The sequence below is a fragment of the Pseudochaenichthys georgianus genome, chromosome 7 (assembly GCF_902827115.2).
Source record: "Pseudochaenichthys georgianus chromosome 7, fPseGeo1.2, whole genome shotgun sequence".
NCBI classification, from domain to species: Eukaryota; Metazoa; Chordata; class Actinopteri; order Perciformes; family Channichthyidae; genus Pseudochaenichthys; species Pseudochaenichthys georgianus.
Window position 1 is genome coordinate 21,863,862 of NC_047509.1, and position 17,655 is coordinate 21,881,516.

At 41.9% G+C, this 17,655-nt stretch overlaps 2 protein-coding genes across 4 annotated transcripts in view; one reads left to right on the plus strand and one right to left on the minus strand.

Annotated features, from left to right (window-relative positions):
* The window catches only part of slc16a4 (solute carrier family 16 member 4), a 43,531-nt gene extending 33,535 nt beyond the window's left edge, over positions 1 to 9,996 (plus strand). For all 3 annotated transcript variants that reach the window (XM_034086280.2, XM_034086282.2, XM_034086281.2), the window contains 3 exons: positions 2,873 to 3,084; positions 5,363 to 5,456; positions 6,880 to 9,996. In XM_034086280.2, the coding sequence (XP_033942171.1) occupies positions 2,873 to 3,084; positions 5,363 to 5,456; positions 6,880 to 7,088 (515 nt within the window). In that variant the 3' untranslated portion in view covers positions 7,089 to 9,996. The remainder of the gene's footprint in view (positions 1 to 2,872; positions 3,085 to 5,362; positions 5,457 to 6,879) is intronic.
* Positions 9,997 to 10,100: 104 nt separating this feature from the next.
* Positions 10,101 to 17,628, minus strand: rbm15 (RNA binding motif protein 15). Its single transcript, XM_034086279.2, has one exon. It carries the CDS (start codon positions 17,483 to 17,485, stop codon positions 14,933 to 14,935), a length of 2,553 nt encoding a protein of 850 aa, XP_033942170.1. The 5' UTR covers positions 17,486 to 17,628; the 3' UTR covers positions 10,101 to 14,932.
* Positions 17,629 to 17,655: the final 27 nt, after the last annotated feature.

A 17,655-nucleotide genomic window follows, 5' to 3' on the forward strand; every position in this document is an offset into this window, starting at 1 on the left:
TGCAGAAACGCAACTAAAATGAAAACATTTATGGATTCAGACAAAACTAAGATAGGTGCCATAAAACACCACCATATAAGGATTCTCTGAAACTAATGCATGATGGGCTTTTGAACCAATTTCTACAATGTCAGAGTTGTAACCAAAGCAAAAGATATAGATGTCTACATTTTCCCTGATAGTCTGTTCCATAACACTTCTGAGCTTCACGCCAGCGAGCAGCAAGACTGACAGATTATTTTGGCTCGGACATGTTTGTTCTGTCATATTCTCTGGTCATTTGCACTGAAAGAGAGCCAGAGTTAGAGAGACGGGGTGCTACCCACACCACAAAGCCAGCATCCAAGTGCCCCGCTGTCCCTCTTTTTCCCGACCCAGCGCTTGTCATAGAGGCCCATTGACTCAGCTGAGGGAGGGAGGCCACTATCGTCCGGGGCTCTCTCTTGGTCAACCCTCTGCCACCAACACTCGGCTTGCAGTCGCTAAGCAACTGCAAGCCGAGTGAAGTTGTTGGCGCGGTGACAATGAGAGGCTCCCAATTTTGTTCAAAAGTGGCTGATACTTTGCAGAGCGGCACTGAGGCAGCAATACGTGCAAAGAGGAGGCAAGACAAGCCAACTGCCACCTCAGAGAAGCTGGGAAAACCTGCCTTTTATAACCCTTTGCTTTATTCTAGTGACAGAATGTCCCTCTTTGAAGCAAAGAAAAATGCACCTCTCCAAGCCTTACAACCCCCTGTGGTCTGTTAATGCCAAGAAGCATGCACATAGTGTACACCTCTATACCTGTCAGCACTACGGACATAATTAATAAGGTCCCTGATGCAACTTAATGTGCTACTTAGAGAGGCCACATTTAAACTGCAGTGTACCAGTTTTTTTTTTTCCAAGAACAGCTGCAGCCCTGAACTCACCTGCTGAAGCTAAAACACACAAACAAACTCAGAACTTGTCTGTATGCAAGCAGGGGACACCCCAGGACACTGTCTTGGGTCGCTAGAGGAGGACATATAAACACAGCACAGCTGCCTCATGTCATCTTTCTAACCTTGGAGCACAGAAACGCTCGTGGCCTGTTGTGTAAGAAAAATCTAGGACTTTAACTGACGAGGCATTTCATTGTGTATTCATCTGAACTTCCTTTGAAGACTTGAAGAGCGAAGATAAGGCGGAGCTTCAATTATGACATCCATCTTTTGATTAATGTGTAGATTAATTTAACCTTCATTCAGAATTAAACACATCTACATGCATTAGATGCATGTTTGAACTACTGAATTTCCCCACGGGGATTAATAAAAGTCCATCTTATCTTATCTTATTACTCAGCAACATACTTTATGTTAAGTGATCCATCTATTGTCATATTTTTTAAGTTCAAACTGAGTGTCAGTGGCTGCAGGGTGTGAAGTTGTGGTGCAGAGGCTGAGCAAAGGATGGGTAACTCTGATCTGCATAGAACCAGTTTGTTTCATTGATCAATGGCTCAGTGCTCCTGCTTGTAGCTAATCCTGCGGCGGTCAATACACCACTGCAGTTTCCCCTGCCTATCACATTCCAGTTGACCTCAGCAGAGAACAACACATATCTGCCCAGTCATCATACCCGACTGGAGCAAACAATCAATCAGATCTGACGGAATGCATAACGAGTAGTTTGCCTGGGTGTTGCCAGTGTAATACAGATGTTAACAGATAGATATGTTGCCATCTAATATTCTCATTGACAGCAACAACTGATACTTGAAATAGACATAGCGTTTGTTATTAATGCAAACCTCTGTTTGTTGCAAAGCATCATTATTCCCTCACATTCTTTCTTTGCCCCACCCTCAGTCTCACACACACACACACACAGACATACACATTGACCCATATCTTACGGCACAACTCTCCCACACATTTTTAATTAAGTAATTGCATGATTTTAAAGAAATGTTCACAAGTTCCCTGCATGTAACTTCTGTGGCTGACATTTTACTTTTTCTGTGTCACTAAGCATCAGCCGAAATGTGCATAGTCTGCTGTAACTGTGTTTGTTCTTTGTCCCTCAAGGATGACCTGAACACCATCTCAAGGACAAATATATTTACTGTTTTATGTAATCAATGTCATAGTTCAAAACAACATGTCTGCATATGATTTGAGGGGAAATATAGGTGTGGCAGGTGAATGGGGATGATTGGAGATAAACAAGACATGCTTTCAATGACAATGTTCCAATTATAACTGAGGAGGAAATGGATATGTGTGCTAAATGTTATGGTAATGCAGATAGTTGAGATGTTTCAGGCTTGACTGAACAATCTGCATGGATATTAATACCATTAATAGTGTTTGTTTTACTCTTGCACCCATACCTTAACAAAGTATCTTGCATTACAGTAGTATATTATACTCCTACCTAGACATGTGTGTCTGGACTGGATCTGTTTTCTAAATGTTAAATAGGAACCTTCTTGGTTATGAAGACATTTTTATCTGAAGGTGAAATGAGCAGCGATGCTCTTGTTTTTTAGATTCCATCAAAGACTCCATTACCAAGGAGCAGCTTCTTGTCACTGCCTGCATTCGTTATTGTTAGCATTCCCCTGCCTGCCGCTCTTCTTTTACTTAAAGAAACAGTTAGGAACATCTTCCTTTACTTTAATCAAGCAATATAATCCACTCCATATCAATAATAATGTTTGCATTCATGTATGTATGTCTGGTTAACTACATAAAAACAGCAAGGTATACTATACTGCTTACTAAAATAGCTTTTTACGGAAATCTCCTTTTTACTTGCCTTTCATTTTTACCCCTTTTCTCAAACCACCAAGACACAGTTTTACATTGAATGTTACAAGTCTGCCCTGTCCCCCTCCATTGCAGGTATCACAGAGACCATCGCACAGCTGGCCTCCGGCTGGCTGACAGACAGGAACCTGCTCCATAAATACCACTATCACAAGGCCTACCTGATCCTCTGTGGCCTGGTCAATCTGCTCTCCCCACTGGCAACCTCCTACATCCTGCTGATGGTTTACGCCGTCTTCTTTGCCATCTTCTGTGGTGGATACATGGCTCTGCTGCTGCCCGTTCTAGTAAGGAGAACACCCTCTCTGAACATGGCTATGCATTTTTTTATCTCAGACAAATGAATCTAGCACAGTAGGGTTTAGATGTTCAACAATGCTCTACTTTACAGGTAACTTTAAATTCACAGTAAAGCTTTTAGATTGGAATTAGTGGACTCATTTGTCGCTTATTGTAAATAAGTAAGAATAAGTTGGAAGTTGAGACAGCGCTCAATTGGTACATCCATTAGTATAATCCTTTGTTCACAATTAAAAAAATTGGAAATGTGTATATGGGCATACAATTTTACTTTTAATGTCACATATTATGCAAAATCAATTTTTTCCTGTCTTTTATACATAAACATGTAACATAAACATACATACCTCTGTGTAAAGAGATTCTGAAAGTTTCAGGAAAAAACATTCACTCACAGATGTTGGCCACTTTATGATGTCTTAACGATTTGTTGGCTTGTGTAACCATTAGCCAGTAACCAACCAAGGTAACACGCCCACCTTATCACCTGAATCTCCTCCTAGAGCACCATTGTGTTCTTTTTAACCAAATATCTCTCAGAGGGGCGTTGGGAGTGGACCCTTATTTTCATCTGAAGTAACAGACAGAGAATCAGCACTTTTTTGAAACAGGGCTGAAACAGAGGGGTTTATGGGATGCTATAATTCAGGATCTGTTTGGTATTTTGAGCCAAACACTTCAGAGACATGTTTTGTATACAACTGAGAACTATAATATTGTTAAAAAACAGTATAATAGGGGACCTTTAAGGAAAGAAGTTTCCAGTAGTGAACTGTTAACAAGATAAAGATAATCAGATTGGCAGCCCGTTGAGACAACTGTTCTTATTAAGGGTCTAAGATACATACCAATAACTCACTTTGCGCTGACTTATTTGAAAGAACCTTCAAACCATCTGCACTTACACCTCTGCACCGCTAACCCAGTGACACCAAAATACTAGACTGAGTGGTGCTTTGAGCTACGCAAACATGCAACACTGACAATGCTAAAATACTATTGCTAAGCATGAGTACAAGTACAAGTCCTTTTAATATATTCAAACCAAGCCAGTCGACACTAATCACTGGTCATAACAATTCAGATATGGCCTGGGTCACAACCCGGGAGCAATGCATACCAATAACCTCAGCCGCTGAAAAGGGGCGAGAAGGTCATAGAGAGAAAGCTGGTTAAGCCTTGGGTGGAAAAGGGATATCAGAGTATTTGCGTGTTAGGCCTTTGTACCATAAGAACTTTGCTTCATTACATCATTGTGTCACTCACAGAAAGGGAAATGTATCCTTGAAGAAGACCGTTGGATATGTGTCCCAAGTGGTGTCATGGGTAGGACAACATATTAAGTCAGCAGGTATACAGTTTTGTTGGGTCATATCACAAAAGCATCAAGACGTGCAATGTGTTGTGTGATTTCACTTGGCGATTGTGCCATCTCAAAGGGCAGGACATGCCTCCGGACTTATTGTTGACAAGTGTGATTTTTTTTTTCTGAATGTGAATGGAGGATTCAGCCAAACCTGTTTTTTCTTTTATAAGATTAACAATTTGTTGTTTAGTTCTATAGCTGTGCTCAAGCACATGTGGGATGAAAATCACCCTGAAGGCTTTTAATAGGAACCCACATGATAAATACAAATAAAAACAGCTGCATGCCTGCCACTCCTAAAACATGCTTCAACCTTAACATGTTTGACTGGACAGGTTAGGGCTGTTATTTTTTCCAGTTAAAAGCCAGACTGCATTTAAAGAACAACTTTTGACCTCTAAATAAAATGCACATAAAAGGATCCCCCAACCACAAAGACCCAAACACAGGCCTGGAACATGCTGCCACTCTCAAAGTGGTTAAAGGAGCGCTAAGCACAGGGGTCAGAGCTATCATTATGAACATAATTCAATTACTTTTGTAATTCAGCTCAGAGATATATGCCAAAGCAAACTAAGGATTAGGCCAATCTATATTAGTGAAAGATTTACATTAGGAGAATAGTAAATAGTACTCTAAACATGTTAAACGCACCAACTTCTCATGATTCTCCCTTCTGAATGTTTTTATAGGGAGTTTAGACTGCATGGCTGCACTAGTTGTCTCTGCACATGTGTTGTTTTTAGGTTAAGCAAAATACACCTCTAGACACATACACCCCTAGTTTAAAGTGTGCTTCCCTGGTATTTGTTTTCGTAATGCTTAAATACAGTGCAACTTCTTTAGGTTATCCATCCTGTCCATCAAAAGCTTGAATGTGTCGTTGTTGTGGTTTGCAGGTAGATCTTGTCGGGGCGGACAAACTCAACAACTCCATGGGCTTCTCCATGTTCTTCGTTGGCCTGGGTTGCCTCACAGGACCTCCTTTGGCAGGTGAGAAAATAACAACATGAGAAACCTTCTGTCGGACATGTGCTTACCCACTTTCAGACATGCACACAATAACAAACACGTACATATGCACTGCACATGCATTGGACTGTAACCATGATGTCATTGTTCAGAGTGAGTGATCAGTGTAAGGGTAGATAAGCTTTTTATTATGAACATATATCGTTTTTAGGGGGTAGTTGTGTCACATATTTTCATGGGGTGTAGGCAGTCACTATGGACTGTGAAAACTCAAACACAGGAGAAAAACCACCGATAGTTGGTGCAGCCATCAATGCAGACGGGGACGTTGGCGTTGCTTTGACAGAAATGCCTACAGAGGTTATCGGGTCAAATTTCATCTTGCCTAGGAGTGTGTCAGAGAAGTAAAATAACAGCTTTGTGTCCATGGCTGAGTTTGAGTCACTTTGTTTAAGTGATGGCAGATTGCGCTTGTTAGTGTAAGAGAGCTGTTTCTAATCTGGAATCAGTTTGTCGTTACACCATCGTTGTGGCAGATTCCTTTCAACAAACTACGCTTTTTCTAAGTCAGAAAAAAAAACAGATGCCAATCATGTCTGTAACACATGAACCGGTGTGTACATATAGAGCGCTCATTCTTGCAGAGGACTTGTACAGCATCTTTCATCATGATAATCTCTTATTTTCCCTTTTCTGAGAATATGTTAGGTATTTATAATTTTAAAAAATCTCTTTGTGCCCTTGGGTATTGTTTGGCCCCAGTTAAACCGTGGGCTTCCATTGAACCTATTGTCATGGACCCTTCTCAGTGTGTTAGGCAATCCCCTAAGAGAAGCTTATGGATTTCGGGGTTGAAATGTGACTTATGACCCCTTTTAGCGTGGTACGGAAATAGCATGTGGCTCTGTTTGTCATCCCTGTGGTTTGTAAAGTAACAGCAGGCAAACTGTGGACCCTCCTCTAGGCCACAGGTTGTGATAACATTGCTTTTGTTACAACCAGCTCTTCAGGACTTCTAATAGTCTGTCAACCATAAACCTTACACTGAAGTCACACATGCTATCAATGTGAGCCCTGCCCATTCTGTAATGTAAACATATGAAGTTTAAAAGTTTGGGTCAAATTCAAAACATAGAAGGTTAACTTAAATAAAAAATGTAATAGCCATTAACGTAAATATACAACCTGGAATCAATTGCTCTTAATTTGTTTTAGTTTTTGGTTGTTATGTATGGAAATGCTCAGTGTAATAATCAATATATTGTCATTGTCATTTAAAGACATTCCTGCTTAGGCAGTCGTTTTTAGCACGTCTTTATTCGTATGATGTTTTAATGCTTTGTCAAGCACTTTGTGACTATGTCTGTGAAAAACGCTTTATAAATAAATGTTACTTACTTACTTATATCACCAGACTGTTAAACGTCCTGCTTGTGTCTTGCAGGCTTCCTGTACGACTACACTCAGACTTACGACTGTTCTTTCTACCTGGCCGGGCTCTGCTATCTGCTTTCCTCCGTCTCGCTGTTCCTGGAGCCTCTGGCTCATCGCTGGAAAGACAGAAAAGAGGTGACCCAGACCACGAAAGCGGAAAGCAGCTGTAAGACCAACGGCTGCTTCACCCCCAACCGCCCGCAGAATGGCGCTGTGTAGGAATGAACCCAGAGAGGCCTGCGATCTTGAACCAGCATGCTCATAACTTTCCATGGGCTCGCATACCTTGGACTTTGGTCTCCAGCTTGAAGTCGGGACCCAAATTACCCTTATTTCAGCAGCCGTGTAACGGGCTGAGAAGACCACATTACCACGCCTGAGAACATGCAATAGTCAGGATGATGAACTTTCTAAAGAGCCAAAATGTGTTTTTTGCAATATATTGTAACCCTTATTCATGTTCTTATTAGAGGTATATGCATCCAAACTAAAGATAATCCCATATATATATGTATATGTGTATATATATATATATATATCTATATATATATATTATCCAGCACAACTAATTATTTCTGTTACTGTTACTTTGCAACAATTACAAAACACAACATATCTGTTTTCCAATGCAAAAAGAACACAGTATCTTTGCATTACATGGTATATTGCTGGAAACTAAGCTATGCAGTTTGAAATCATGTTATCCACAATCCTCCTCTAATGTCTGTGATGGCATTAATTGAAGCACACATCCATGAACAAATACTCATTTATTTTCTATAAACCTGTACTCACTGGTATGCACTTTTACCTATTCTGTAATACATTTGATCTTCTGCCAGATGGTTAAAATGTGCATTCTGCAATTCTGGAGAAAGGGGGTTGATATTTGAAGTCAACACCCAAACAACCCCCCCTCTCCCTCTCACTTTATACACCCACGTTCTTACCCTGTCCGGAGCAGGTTGCTGATTAGCAGTGTTCTATGGCCATAGATTTGTTTTCTAATTTGCAGAGCCAGGGCTTTTTATATGTTTTCATCAAACATGACAGCTAGTCTGCCTTGAGCAGATATTTGCTGAATTTGACAATTTGTATGAGAATCACTTACTGCACCTTTAAGATATTTGGCAACAACTAAATTGCAGGCTACTTTTTTGACACAAAATGTAACCTGCTCTTCAAAGCCAAAAAGGAGCAACTGCTTCAGTAGTTTAATCTCTTGCCCCAACACGTGTATTTTAAGCACAGGGGTAGAGTGTATGGCATGTGCTACTATTTAAAGGTATAATTATCTTCTTGTATTTATGTCTTTATTATTAATATTATAGACACTTCTCTCGTCTTGCAATTACTGCAGCATGTTGGGCAAACTATTCAAACTTCAAAACCTCTTCAACTGACACCTCACGGTAACTCATTTGTAATTCACCTGACATTATTCTTGTCATTGCTTACATACTATCTGCTACTGAAGGGTTTTAAAGGTCACTCACTTTCATTTTTCCCACATGACAGTTCAACTGCTTCGCTTTCACCTCAGCTGCCTTCATGTTATATCCCTAAGCTGACAGTTTAACCACATTAATCACATTAAAGAAATGGCTGCCAATAGGGAACAAAATGGGAAATGTTAAATGCTTTCAGCCCCAACACAGATTTCAGCTTTATATCTAAAACGTACACTGATTTCACCTCTGCTCCTTCGAATGCTTACACTTTAGATGACAGTTCAACCCCTTCGATCACTTTTGAATCCGTTTACAGTTTGTACTTTTTTTTTACTATCTCAACCTCAGTAACATTTTTAAATAATTCTAAACACTACAAACCAGCCTGTGCCTCTCTGCTTTTGTGGGAAAAGTAATGATTTATTTCAATGGTTTTTCTAATACATTGACACTTCACATCATGCTTTACCTCCATACTACAAAACGGTCACGTCTAGCTCATCTTTTGTGAGCCGTTCTATGCAAGTGCACACAGAGAGATTTCTTTCATTGATAGCTCACTTGCACATACTTTTAACAGAGCAAATACACAAGTTCCTGTTAGAAAAGGTGTGTTGGCTCGAGATTTAGGAATGCTTCCTAAATATGTTGATCACAGTTGTATTGCTGTGTAGCAGGGTTTGTGTCATTGTGTGTGATTAAGTCTCATTTTATAGGTCTGTGAATCACTGAAAGACTGTTTCAAAGGCATTTCTCCCATATTGCCCATATGAACTGGACTGGTTTTAAACTGTTGCTCAGCCTTTACAGTGCCTGCAGGCAGCCAATTGATGGCAATTCAATGTATAATTATATTGTGTTTACATGTGGTAGTCCGTTGGTTGTTTGATTTTTTTTAGTGAAGGTTTATCTTTGTTTTGTTACCACTGTTTGCCTTACAAGGTACTGTATTGTATCTTTACTAACCTTCCTGTGATGTCAGCCAAAGACACATTAGAGACCTACCTACAACTTGAAACGTATAAGTACAAATGGATTGTGCTGTTGAAATGTATAGACCACAGTGACTAATTCATTTCTTTGAAGTCTTAACTGAGGGCCCAGCAGCCAGTGATAGAGATGTGTTTTGTAACGCTGCCCTCTCGTGGCGGAGGAAGACCTCTACTCAAAGAATGCTGCCTCAATTAGTAAATTAGTACCACATTATTCCCCCTCATCTCACTTTCACAATACTGAGCCAGGCTCTTTGTATTGTTTCAATAACGACAGTCATGCACAAAAGCTCTTTTGGCTCACGAGTTGCATTCACCATCCGTACGCATTTGTGAATGAGGGCCCCTGAATATTCGTACAAGTAAATCTTTTCTGAAATGTTTTGGAAGAATGTAAAATAAGATATTGATTTGGAAGTATTATACTTGCTTCAGGATATTGTAAGCGTTAATGTGTTGGTCCCCTTTGGTAATGTCTGAAACTCCACTGATAATGAGCTCAGTTCGGATTGATGGTGTTTTTGTTATGGGAAATTATTGTTTTGTCACTATACTCTGGCTCCCAGGTTTGTAAACTGATATTTTAGAACATATGCTTAATCAATCATAGATATCCTGTTCCAAGTCCTTCTCTCATTTTGTAACAGAGCGCAGTCAGCTGTAATAAACTGACATGTTACTCAAGTCTGTTATTGTGTGATTCAGATAATAAATGAACTGATGCCACATTCACTTTTATCTATCTGGTATGAAAATAAAAACACTCAACACATGGCAAATATATTCAACATGTTTTATTAACACTTTGACAAATACAAATATTCATCTAAATGATAACATTCACTTTAATCTTGGGCTTAAAGTAGACCCAACACATGCTTGTAGTTATTTGTCAAATGTGTGTTAATGTTGTGTTGATCAAAGCAAACACTTACAGTAGATGACACCTGTTGGTGTGTTTATCGGCGGCCAGACGCAAGCGTCCGGTCCAGTGGATCTCTGTTTGGGAAACATACAAACATACTTTAGTCTCGTCAGCAGTTTACAGTGTAATTCATTTGGAAATGCTTGTCAATGCAAGTTTAGTGACTTGTTTTTAGAAATGTCATGGCTAAACAACCGCATATCAATGTAAGTGTTTTTTATACTGCAAAAACTGCACTGCAGTCAGCAAGGATAAAATAAATCAAATGTGAAATGTAGATATGACATATGTGGCTTTTACAGATTACTGTTTGTCTAGAAGTAAAACAATAATACATGAGCAAAAAATACGACCTTAAAATGTAATGATAAACAAAGTTATAATTTGGAAACTTAAAGGATTATTATTATTACACATTTGATCTGGAATTATGCTAAAACTTTGGCCAGACTCGACATACCTCATTTTGTTCATTTCTCCAGGTGTAGTTCAAGTGATTTCACAAAGTAGCCTTCAAACATTTGTGAAATCTTTAAAATATTTGGTTTATGAAGGTATAATATGCCTGTGTATGGAATACAAAACTTAATATCTCAAAACCCTACAGAAAACCAGGCATTGTACAGCTGTACATATGAATGAGTTCTGTTTACTCTTCGTATCATTTGACATTGTGGCGGCAGGACAATTAGCAAGTAGCTGCTCATACAGCTTCAATATATAGGGAGCAGATTATAAAACATACAGGTATCAGTGAGTGCCAGATGCCACAGTAAGTCAGGTACAAGCCACATATTGATGATGTTTTCATAAGCTACATTAGTAGATGTGTGTAGGTGTCGTGTGATAGATTTATAAGGTCTAGGAATGTTGAATCTTATATTAATAAATTGTATTTACTGGATGTTTTCATTTGTCGTACGCAGTCATTATCATCTTCTAATGCAGTTTTGCGCCAAAAGCTGTTTTCTTATGTCATTATATTACATTTAAATTATATTTACTCACTGATATTAATACTTTAGCCAACAACAATCATTTATAATTTATAATATAATGTGGCTTACTGACATGTAAACCCTTAATACAGTCCAGCTTTGTTTTTTCCTGCTGTGAAACAGTGAGGTCTTAATAACTGAGCCTACACTGGTTTGTCACAGACCACATCATATTAACCACATTAGATCATTTCAACCTGTCCCGATTCTGGCTATTGACAACGAATGACATTCTATCACATCTATAAGTGAATGATAGCTATCCCCATTAGGTTTTACATCTGGCTGCAAAGACCACTGAATGTGCAGGGATTTGTTTATTATCATCTGAATCTGAATCGGCAGGAAGTTCAAAAACTGCAGTAGATTAACTGTAAAATATCAACCTTTTACATAAATGTTGCACTGAATGGGAATAAAATACTTTGTTTCAGTATACTATACCTTAAGGTATTAAAATGTACACTATTTAGGACATTTTATAATTTTGTTTTGCTGTTTCTCCAGTTGCTGACAGAAGCAGCAGTATGTGCTGTGGGCAGTTAATGGTCCTGCCGTCTTACACAATTACCATCAGTGGACATTAAATCTGTTATTACTTTGGCTGAAAAACTAGTGAGCCATTATGCATTTTGTACTGGAAAACATGTGGTGCTGACACTTGATACTTACCTCCGCTGCCTCAGCCATCGATACAGAGCTGGCAGGCAGCACCTTTTCTCCCTACTCACCCTCATGTCGTTTCTAGACAGCAGTCGCAGAGTGATACCAGCTCTGTCCTGGGTGTCAGCTGTGCTCAGTGTGTCAGGTAGACTGAGGGAGGGGAGCAGGAGCTTCATGGTCCTCAAGAGGGCAATGTTTCTCTAGTGAAGAAAGGTGTCCGCAGCACAGGGCACAGCATTTGTTTTCACAGTGCTATAACTAAAATGGATGGTAGGAGGAAATGAAGAACTTTCATTCCTGTGTAATGTGGCCTTAAAATTAAAAACAGGTCTCCTAGAAGAATTTGGGGTGGGGGTCAGGGGGGTCCGCCCATGTGGATTCCTTTCATGAGTGTCAAAAAGGGTACACATTTTGGCCTGCTAGTTTTCATTTCCATGCTGCAGCAGACCTCGGCAGACGATGGAGTGAACACACTTCTTCACTCGTCTCCTCGGAGAGGGTTCAATCAGAGGAGAACACAAACAATATTCCTAGCTGGGCCAATCCACTGCCCTGAGCCGAAAATTAATCATAACTGGGCAAAGTATAATAAAGGCAAATGAGCCCAGTGGTTCAGCTTGGCCTCTGCAGGGTGACAGCTTGCTATGAACATTTCAGAGCAGTGTCACCCACAATCTCCCATGCGGAGTGTGTGACGGCCGGTGATGGGAATTCCTCCGCTCCTATTCAGAACCCGGAACAATGCAAATGAACAGCTTTAGAGTAAAACAACAGGATACTGCACGGGCTGCTGTTTGCTCCCGCCCGCGACTCCCGAACTTCATCATCGGTTCACACTGAAAACTGGCTGCTCACAAGAGGCAGCGGGGGCTCCTCCATCCTGATCAGGTGTTCACATGCCAACCGGAAATGTTGAGGTTATAACAGGGGGTCATGAGGGAGTAATTTAAGACTCACGAGCTCAGAACAGGCCTGTAAGCAAACAGCGATCCTCACACGAAACGGGGTCTCTCTTCACCGGTGCTAAACAAACTGCAAACTGTCTCCCTTTTTCGTGTGCAGAAACCAAATTTGAGTGACAACTCCTTCGAAACACAATAAGGCAGTGCAGCGTTTTTCTTCAATTCACTTCCATCGAAGAAACATGTTTCCCTTCAAATGAACAATTTATTGATAATCGGTCACATTAAGTGCCCAAACGCACTTGCAGGTATGTGAACAGCTTCGCATGGGCTCTACGGATTTTCCTTTCCCATGACATCAAAGTGTACATTGCTCAATTTTCCATTTTAAAACAGAAGTCATCACAGGTGCAGATGGGATACACAACTTTAAAGTAGCCTCTTTAGTGAGGACTCACAAACATCTCTGCAGAGGTTTCAGCTCTGCACTCGTCTCCACATAGAGTCCAATGTTGAAGTGGGTGTAACCATTTTCTGACATATTAATGTTTTCAATACATATTAAACCAAACTCAGCAAAACATAATTCAGGGTGGGTTACTATTGCATGACGAACATACAATGGCAAAACTAAATACGGTAAGTAGGCCTTGGGAACATGTTGGCAGGCATGAGTAAGATATAGTCCAATTTATACCTCTAAAATCAAAATTCAAACACGGACTGTTAAATAATTTCTAAAACTTTGATTTACACAGACCTACTTACTGAATAAATAGCAAATTCTGTAACTTTGTACCAACATATTACTGATACTGAATATTATTATCAGAGGACCTACTTGTTTCAGAGCAATAAATGAAACAACACAAAACTCTACGCTTTTTTTTATCCATTACTACTGTAGTTTTTTATAGATCACATTACACAACCATTTCGAAGGTAGGGATGCACAAAGTAAAATATGAAGTTAAAATATGAAAACATGTTAGCATTTGCTTTACTATGCTATGAGTGTTGTGTTATGGACTGTTCCCTGGGCGAATAACTGTTAGTATTCAGCATTTCACATAGAGTTGATGTAACAATTTGGATTTACCAGTGAACACACACCGAGTAGAACACATGAATAAAAGATACTCTCTAATTAAAACCATGAACCTGAAAGGGATTTGTACCTTTTAAACCAAGGTAATGTGTGAGCTTTCACTATTGACGCTTTAACCTTCAAAACACATCACAACTCTTCTTCAGCGCACCACACTCCATTCACCAAATGTCCTAAGCTATTTTGTTATATTTAAGGCCTGATGAAGGCGAGATATCGAGAAACCTGGAGAGCTGAAGGAGAGAAGTGTGACCAGGACTCTCATCCCCATTGGCCTTGCAGTACCAACTCAACTACTACACCTTCAATGAAAACCTCCAAAAAGTTCTCATTATTGTTTCCATTAATTAAAAAAGTGAATATAGTAGAAATATTATTGCAAAAAATATGTTTTTTTTAATTCTCCTAATTTAAACGTCTGTTTTAGATGTAGACACAATAACAACTGTACAATCTAAGGGATAGCAGAATGATAGCCCAGACACCAACATGACTTTTGTTAAGCTTGTTATTTCCAGCTTTTGGTAACACAGTGAAAGGGGCACTATAGTAGCTTTGGAGGCTATTGTTTTTGGTTTAACTGTAGTAGAGGTGTTATTGTGTCCACTCAATGCATTTTGTAAATTCTCTATTTGTTTTCTTGTAGAAGAGTTGGCTAAGCTAAAATGTTCAACAGGTAAATCAACCAAAACATTGTTTAATGGTGTACTATTTTTAAATGAAATTGAAATGAATGCTCCTCATATTTTCCTGTATTTTGACTGAAATACTGCAGGTTTATGACTTTGCAAGCAATTCATACAACCTTTAAAAATAATTTCCAAAACACACATCCTTTTAGTTTTCTAGGAGGGCACCATTTGTCCTTTGAGTGGATTACATGGCAACATACAAACACTAAGGAACCATACTAGTGTACCCTATAATGCAGAACACACAGCATGCAATAGTTACTGACATACGGCAGATTCCTTTTTTTTTTAAACACCACTTGAACTTCGAGAGTTCTGATTCTTTTTTTTTTTTAAGACGCTCCACGAACCACAATCATGACCAGATAGTCCTCTTCGCTTTTAGCCAGAGCTTTGGCAGAGGAATCCAGGAACTGTTGGGAGAAATCACAGGGAGGGAAAGCATGAAGAACCCCCGTGTTGTCTTTATCCCGGCTCCCTCCCACAGGCAGGCTGATGACTCCGGCTGCTTGTTTTTGGTTGAGGTAGGACACCAGGTTGCGGAGCGGTCGCTGAGTTGATGCTGCAGGGTCTGATGAAGATAAATCCTCTGTGGTACCAGGAACTGCCAGCAGGATGGCGTAGCCGCCGGGACCCGCCACCTTGATGCGCCGGGACACCTCGTCGAGTTTGGGCTGGTCTAGACGGAGACGCTGGGTGATCTTTAGCTCGCCCACCTGCCTTCCTGATGTGCCCTCGGCAAGCAGGTCGCTGGCCACGTTGTGATCGCCCTCCAGCAGGTGCATATTGGCTGGAAAGTTGCTGTTCTTGAGCAGAAGCATGCCATGCCAGGCCAAACTGAGTTTGCTGCCATCTGGTTTGGATACCTGGCCCCCCTTGGAATTGCTCTCAGGACGTTCCCTCTTGGCCGGCCCCTTACCACCATCCCCTGCTTTGCGCTTACGATCTCCAACTGCTGAAACGCCGCTGCCTGAAGGTCCCTTGTCAGAGAGACTCTGGCTTTTGAGTCTCCGCTCAGCCCCGCCTCTTTCAAGGCTGCTGTGGCACTCTCTTGCGGGGGAGGGTCTCTCTCCCCGGAGAGGCCGCTCTGGGTCACTGAAGCGCCCTCCGTCTCTGCTGATACCTTCAGGACTGCCATCTGGAGAAGCACGTCTACGCCTTAGAGTTCTGTCAGTGCTGTCAGGGGAGGGGTCTATGTGGCGTCCATCCTCCATTGCACGCCGCTTGCGTGGAGGTTCTCGTCCCTGCAGCTCTTGCTCCAAAGACCAGGGCTCTCGTGCCCGTCGCTCACGTTCCAAGTGCTCCAGAGGTTCAAAGGGTGACGCTCGAACCCGATCTCGGATGGCTGGGTTAGGCCACTCAGCTCCAGGAAAGAGATCTCTCTCCCTGAAGTGAAGCGGAGGTGGAGTCCGTTCCCTGACTCTCAGGGGTTCAGTTGTGGCTCGGTGGACAAAAGACTCTGCCACCATGTCAAATGGTGGTATAGGGAGAGGCTGCAGGAACTGCTGCTGGTACCGATGCTCAGTGTCAGCAAAGTCCACTCTAAGTCTTCTCTCTGGACCCCCCAGTGGGAAGCCCCTCATGTGTGTGCATGCCGCCTGTGCAGCGTCCAGACTTTCATACTGAATGTAGGCCCAAGTGTCCCCCTTTCTGAAGTCAATGGTCCTTATAGTGCCAAAGCGGTCAAACTCTCTTGCCAGGGCAGCAACAGGAACCCACGGCCCAAGTCCCCCAACCCACAGGCGTGTGGTGGGAGTTGCTTTCCCATAGCCTATCTTTATGGGGTTGTGGCCCACTATTTTGCCAGACATGCTTAATTTAGCACGATGAGCCATGTCCAGATTCTCAAATTTCAAAAATCCATATGTGCTAGTTTGTCCCCGTGTGGGTCTTTTAATGTCCACTTCTGTTATGATCCCAAACCTGTCAAAAGCTCTCCTCAGGTCTGCTTCAGTCACAGTTGTGTCCAGATTGCCTAAAAACAACGTCCTATTGGCTCTTTGGTCATCTTCTGGAGATATAAAATCCTCTTCTCGAAAGGCTGCTCGCTCTGCAATGAAAGCTGGTCGTGCCCTGGCTTCAAACAGGGCAAACTCCCGGTCCCGCTCCAGCTCTCTGGGCAGAGGGGGAGGCGGGGGAGGAGGCAGCCTGCCCAGGGCCAGCTGCTGCAGCCGATAGTCTCTGTAGCCCAGCCCGGTGGGCGAGAGGGGTCTCTGCAAATGTCTGTGGCTGGGAGCTGCACCATACAAGTCTCTCTCCACAGGGGAGCGGCTTCTCCTCCGGTTGATGTACACTGCCTCGATTTTCAGCGGCCGGTCATACAGCACCAGCCGGCCCCGCGCGTGCTTTGCAGCTCGTGCGTCCTCCGGCTTCCTAAAATTCACAAACGCGATCCGCTCGTCGTTGCTGCGGCTTATCTTGACGCTCACATCTCCAAATTTCTTGAATTCATGAAATAGTCCATCTTCTATGTCCTCGTCGTTCAGCTGGGTGCCCAGATCGCTTATTTTGAGGGTTTTGTACTCACTCTCTGCGCCGGCCGGCTGCACCCGCTGCTCCCCCCGAGAGGTGGTCCTCGCTGGGGCTAAATCCAGCGTTAGGCTCAGGCTGTGGTTTTTACCCACGGAGCTGGCGACTGCAGACTGACAGCCATGATTATTTCCAGTCCGACTGTGCCCATCGAAATCTCTGTCTCTTTTTTCACCCAGCAGACTCCTTCTCGTCGAACTGCCGTCGTTCTTCGTCGAGCTATTCCCATTATTACTCCCGGTAGACACGGAGAGAGCCCCCATTTTCTTGCTGGTCGGGTGGCATCCTCCTCGGTCTCGTATATCGTCCAGGGCCCGAGAGCGCTTTTTAATCGGGGATCGCTCTTTACCTTTCATTTCAGTCCAAACGGAGCCAACCCCTCGGGACGCCTGGGCTTTTTACTGTTGTTTCTGCAAATAAATGCAGAGAATGATTGAAATGAAAAACGGATTTATTCACTGACCCTGCGGCAAAACAACAACAGTCGCCATTTTGTAAAGATTACTCTGGAGGCCCGCCCATTCTT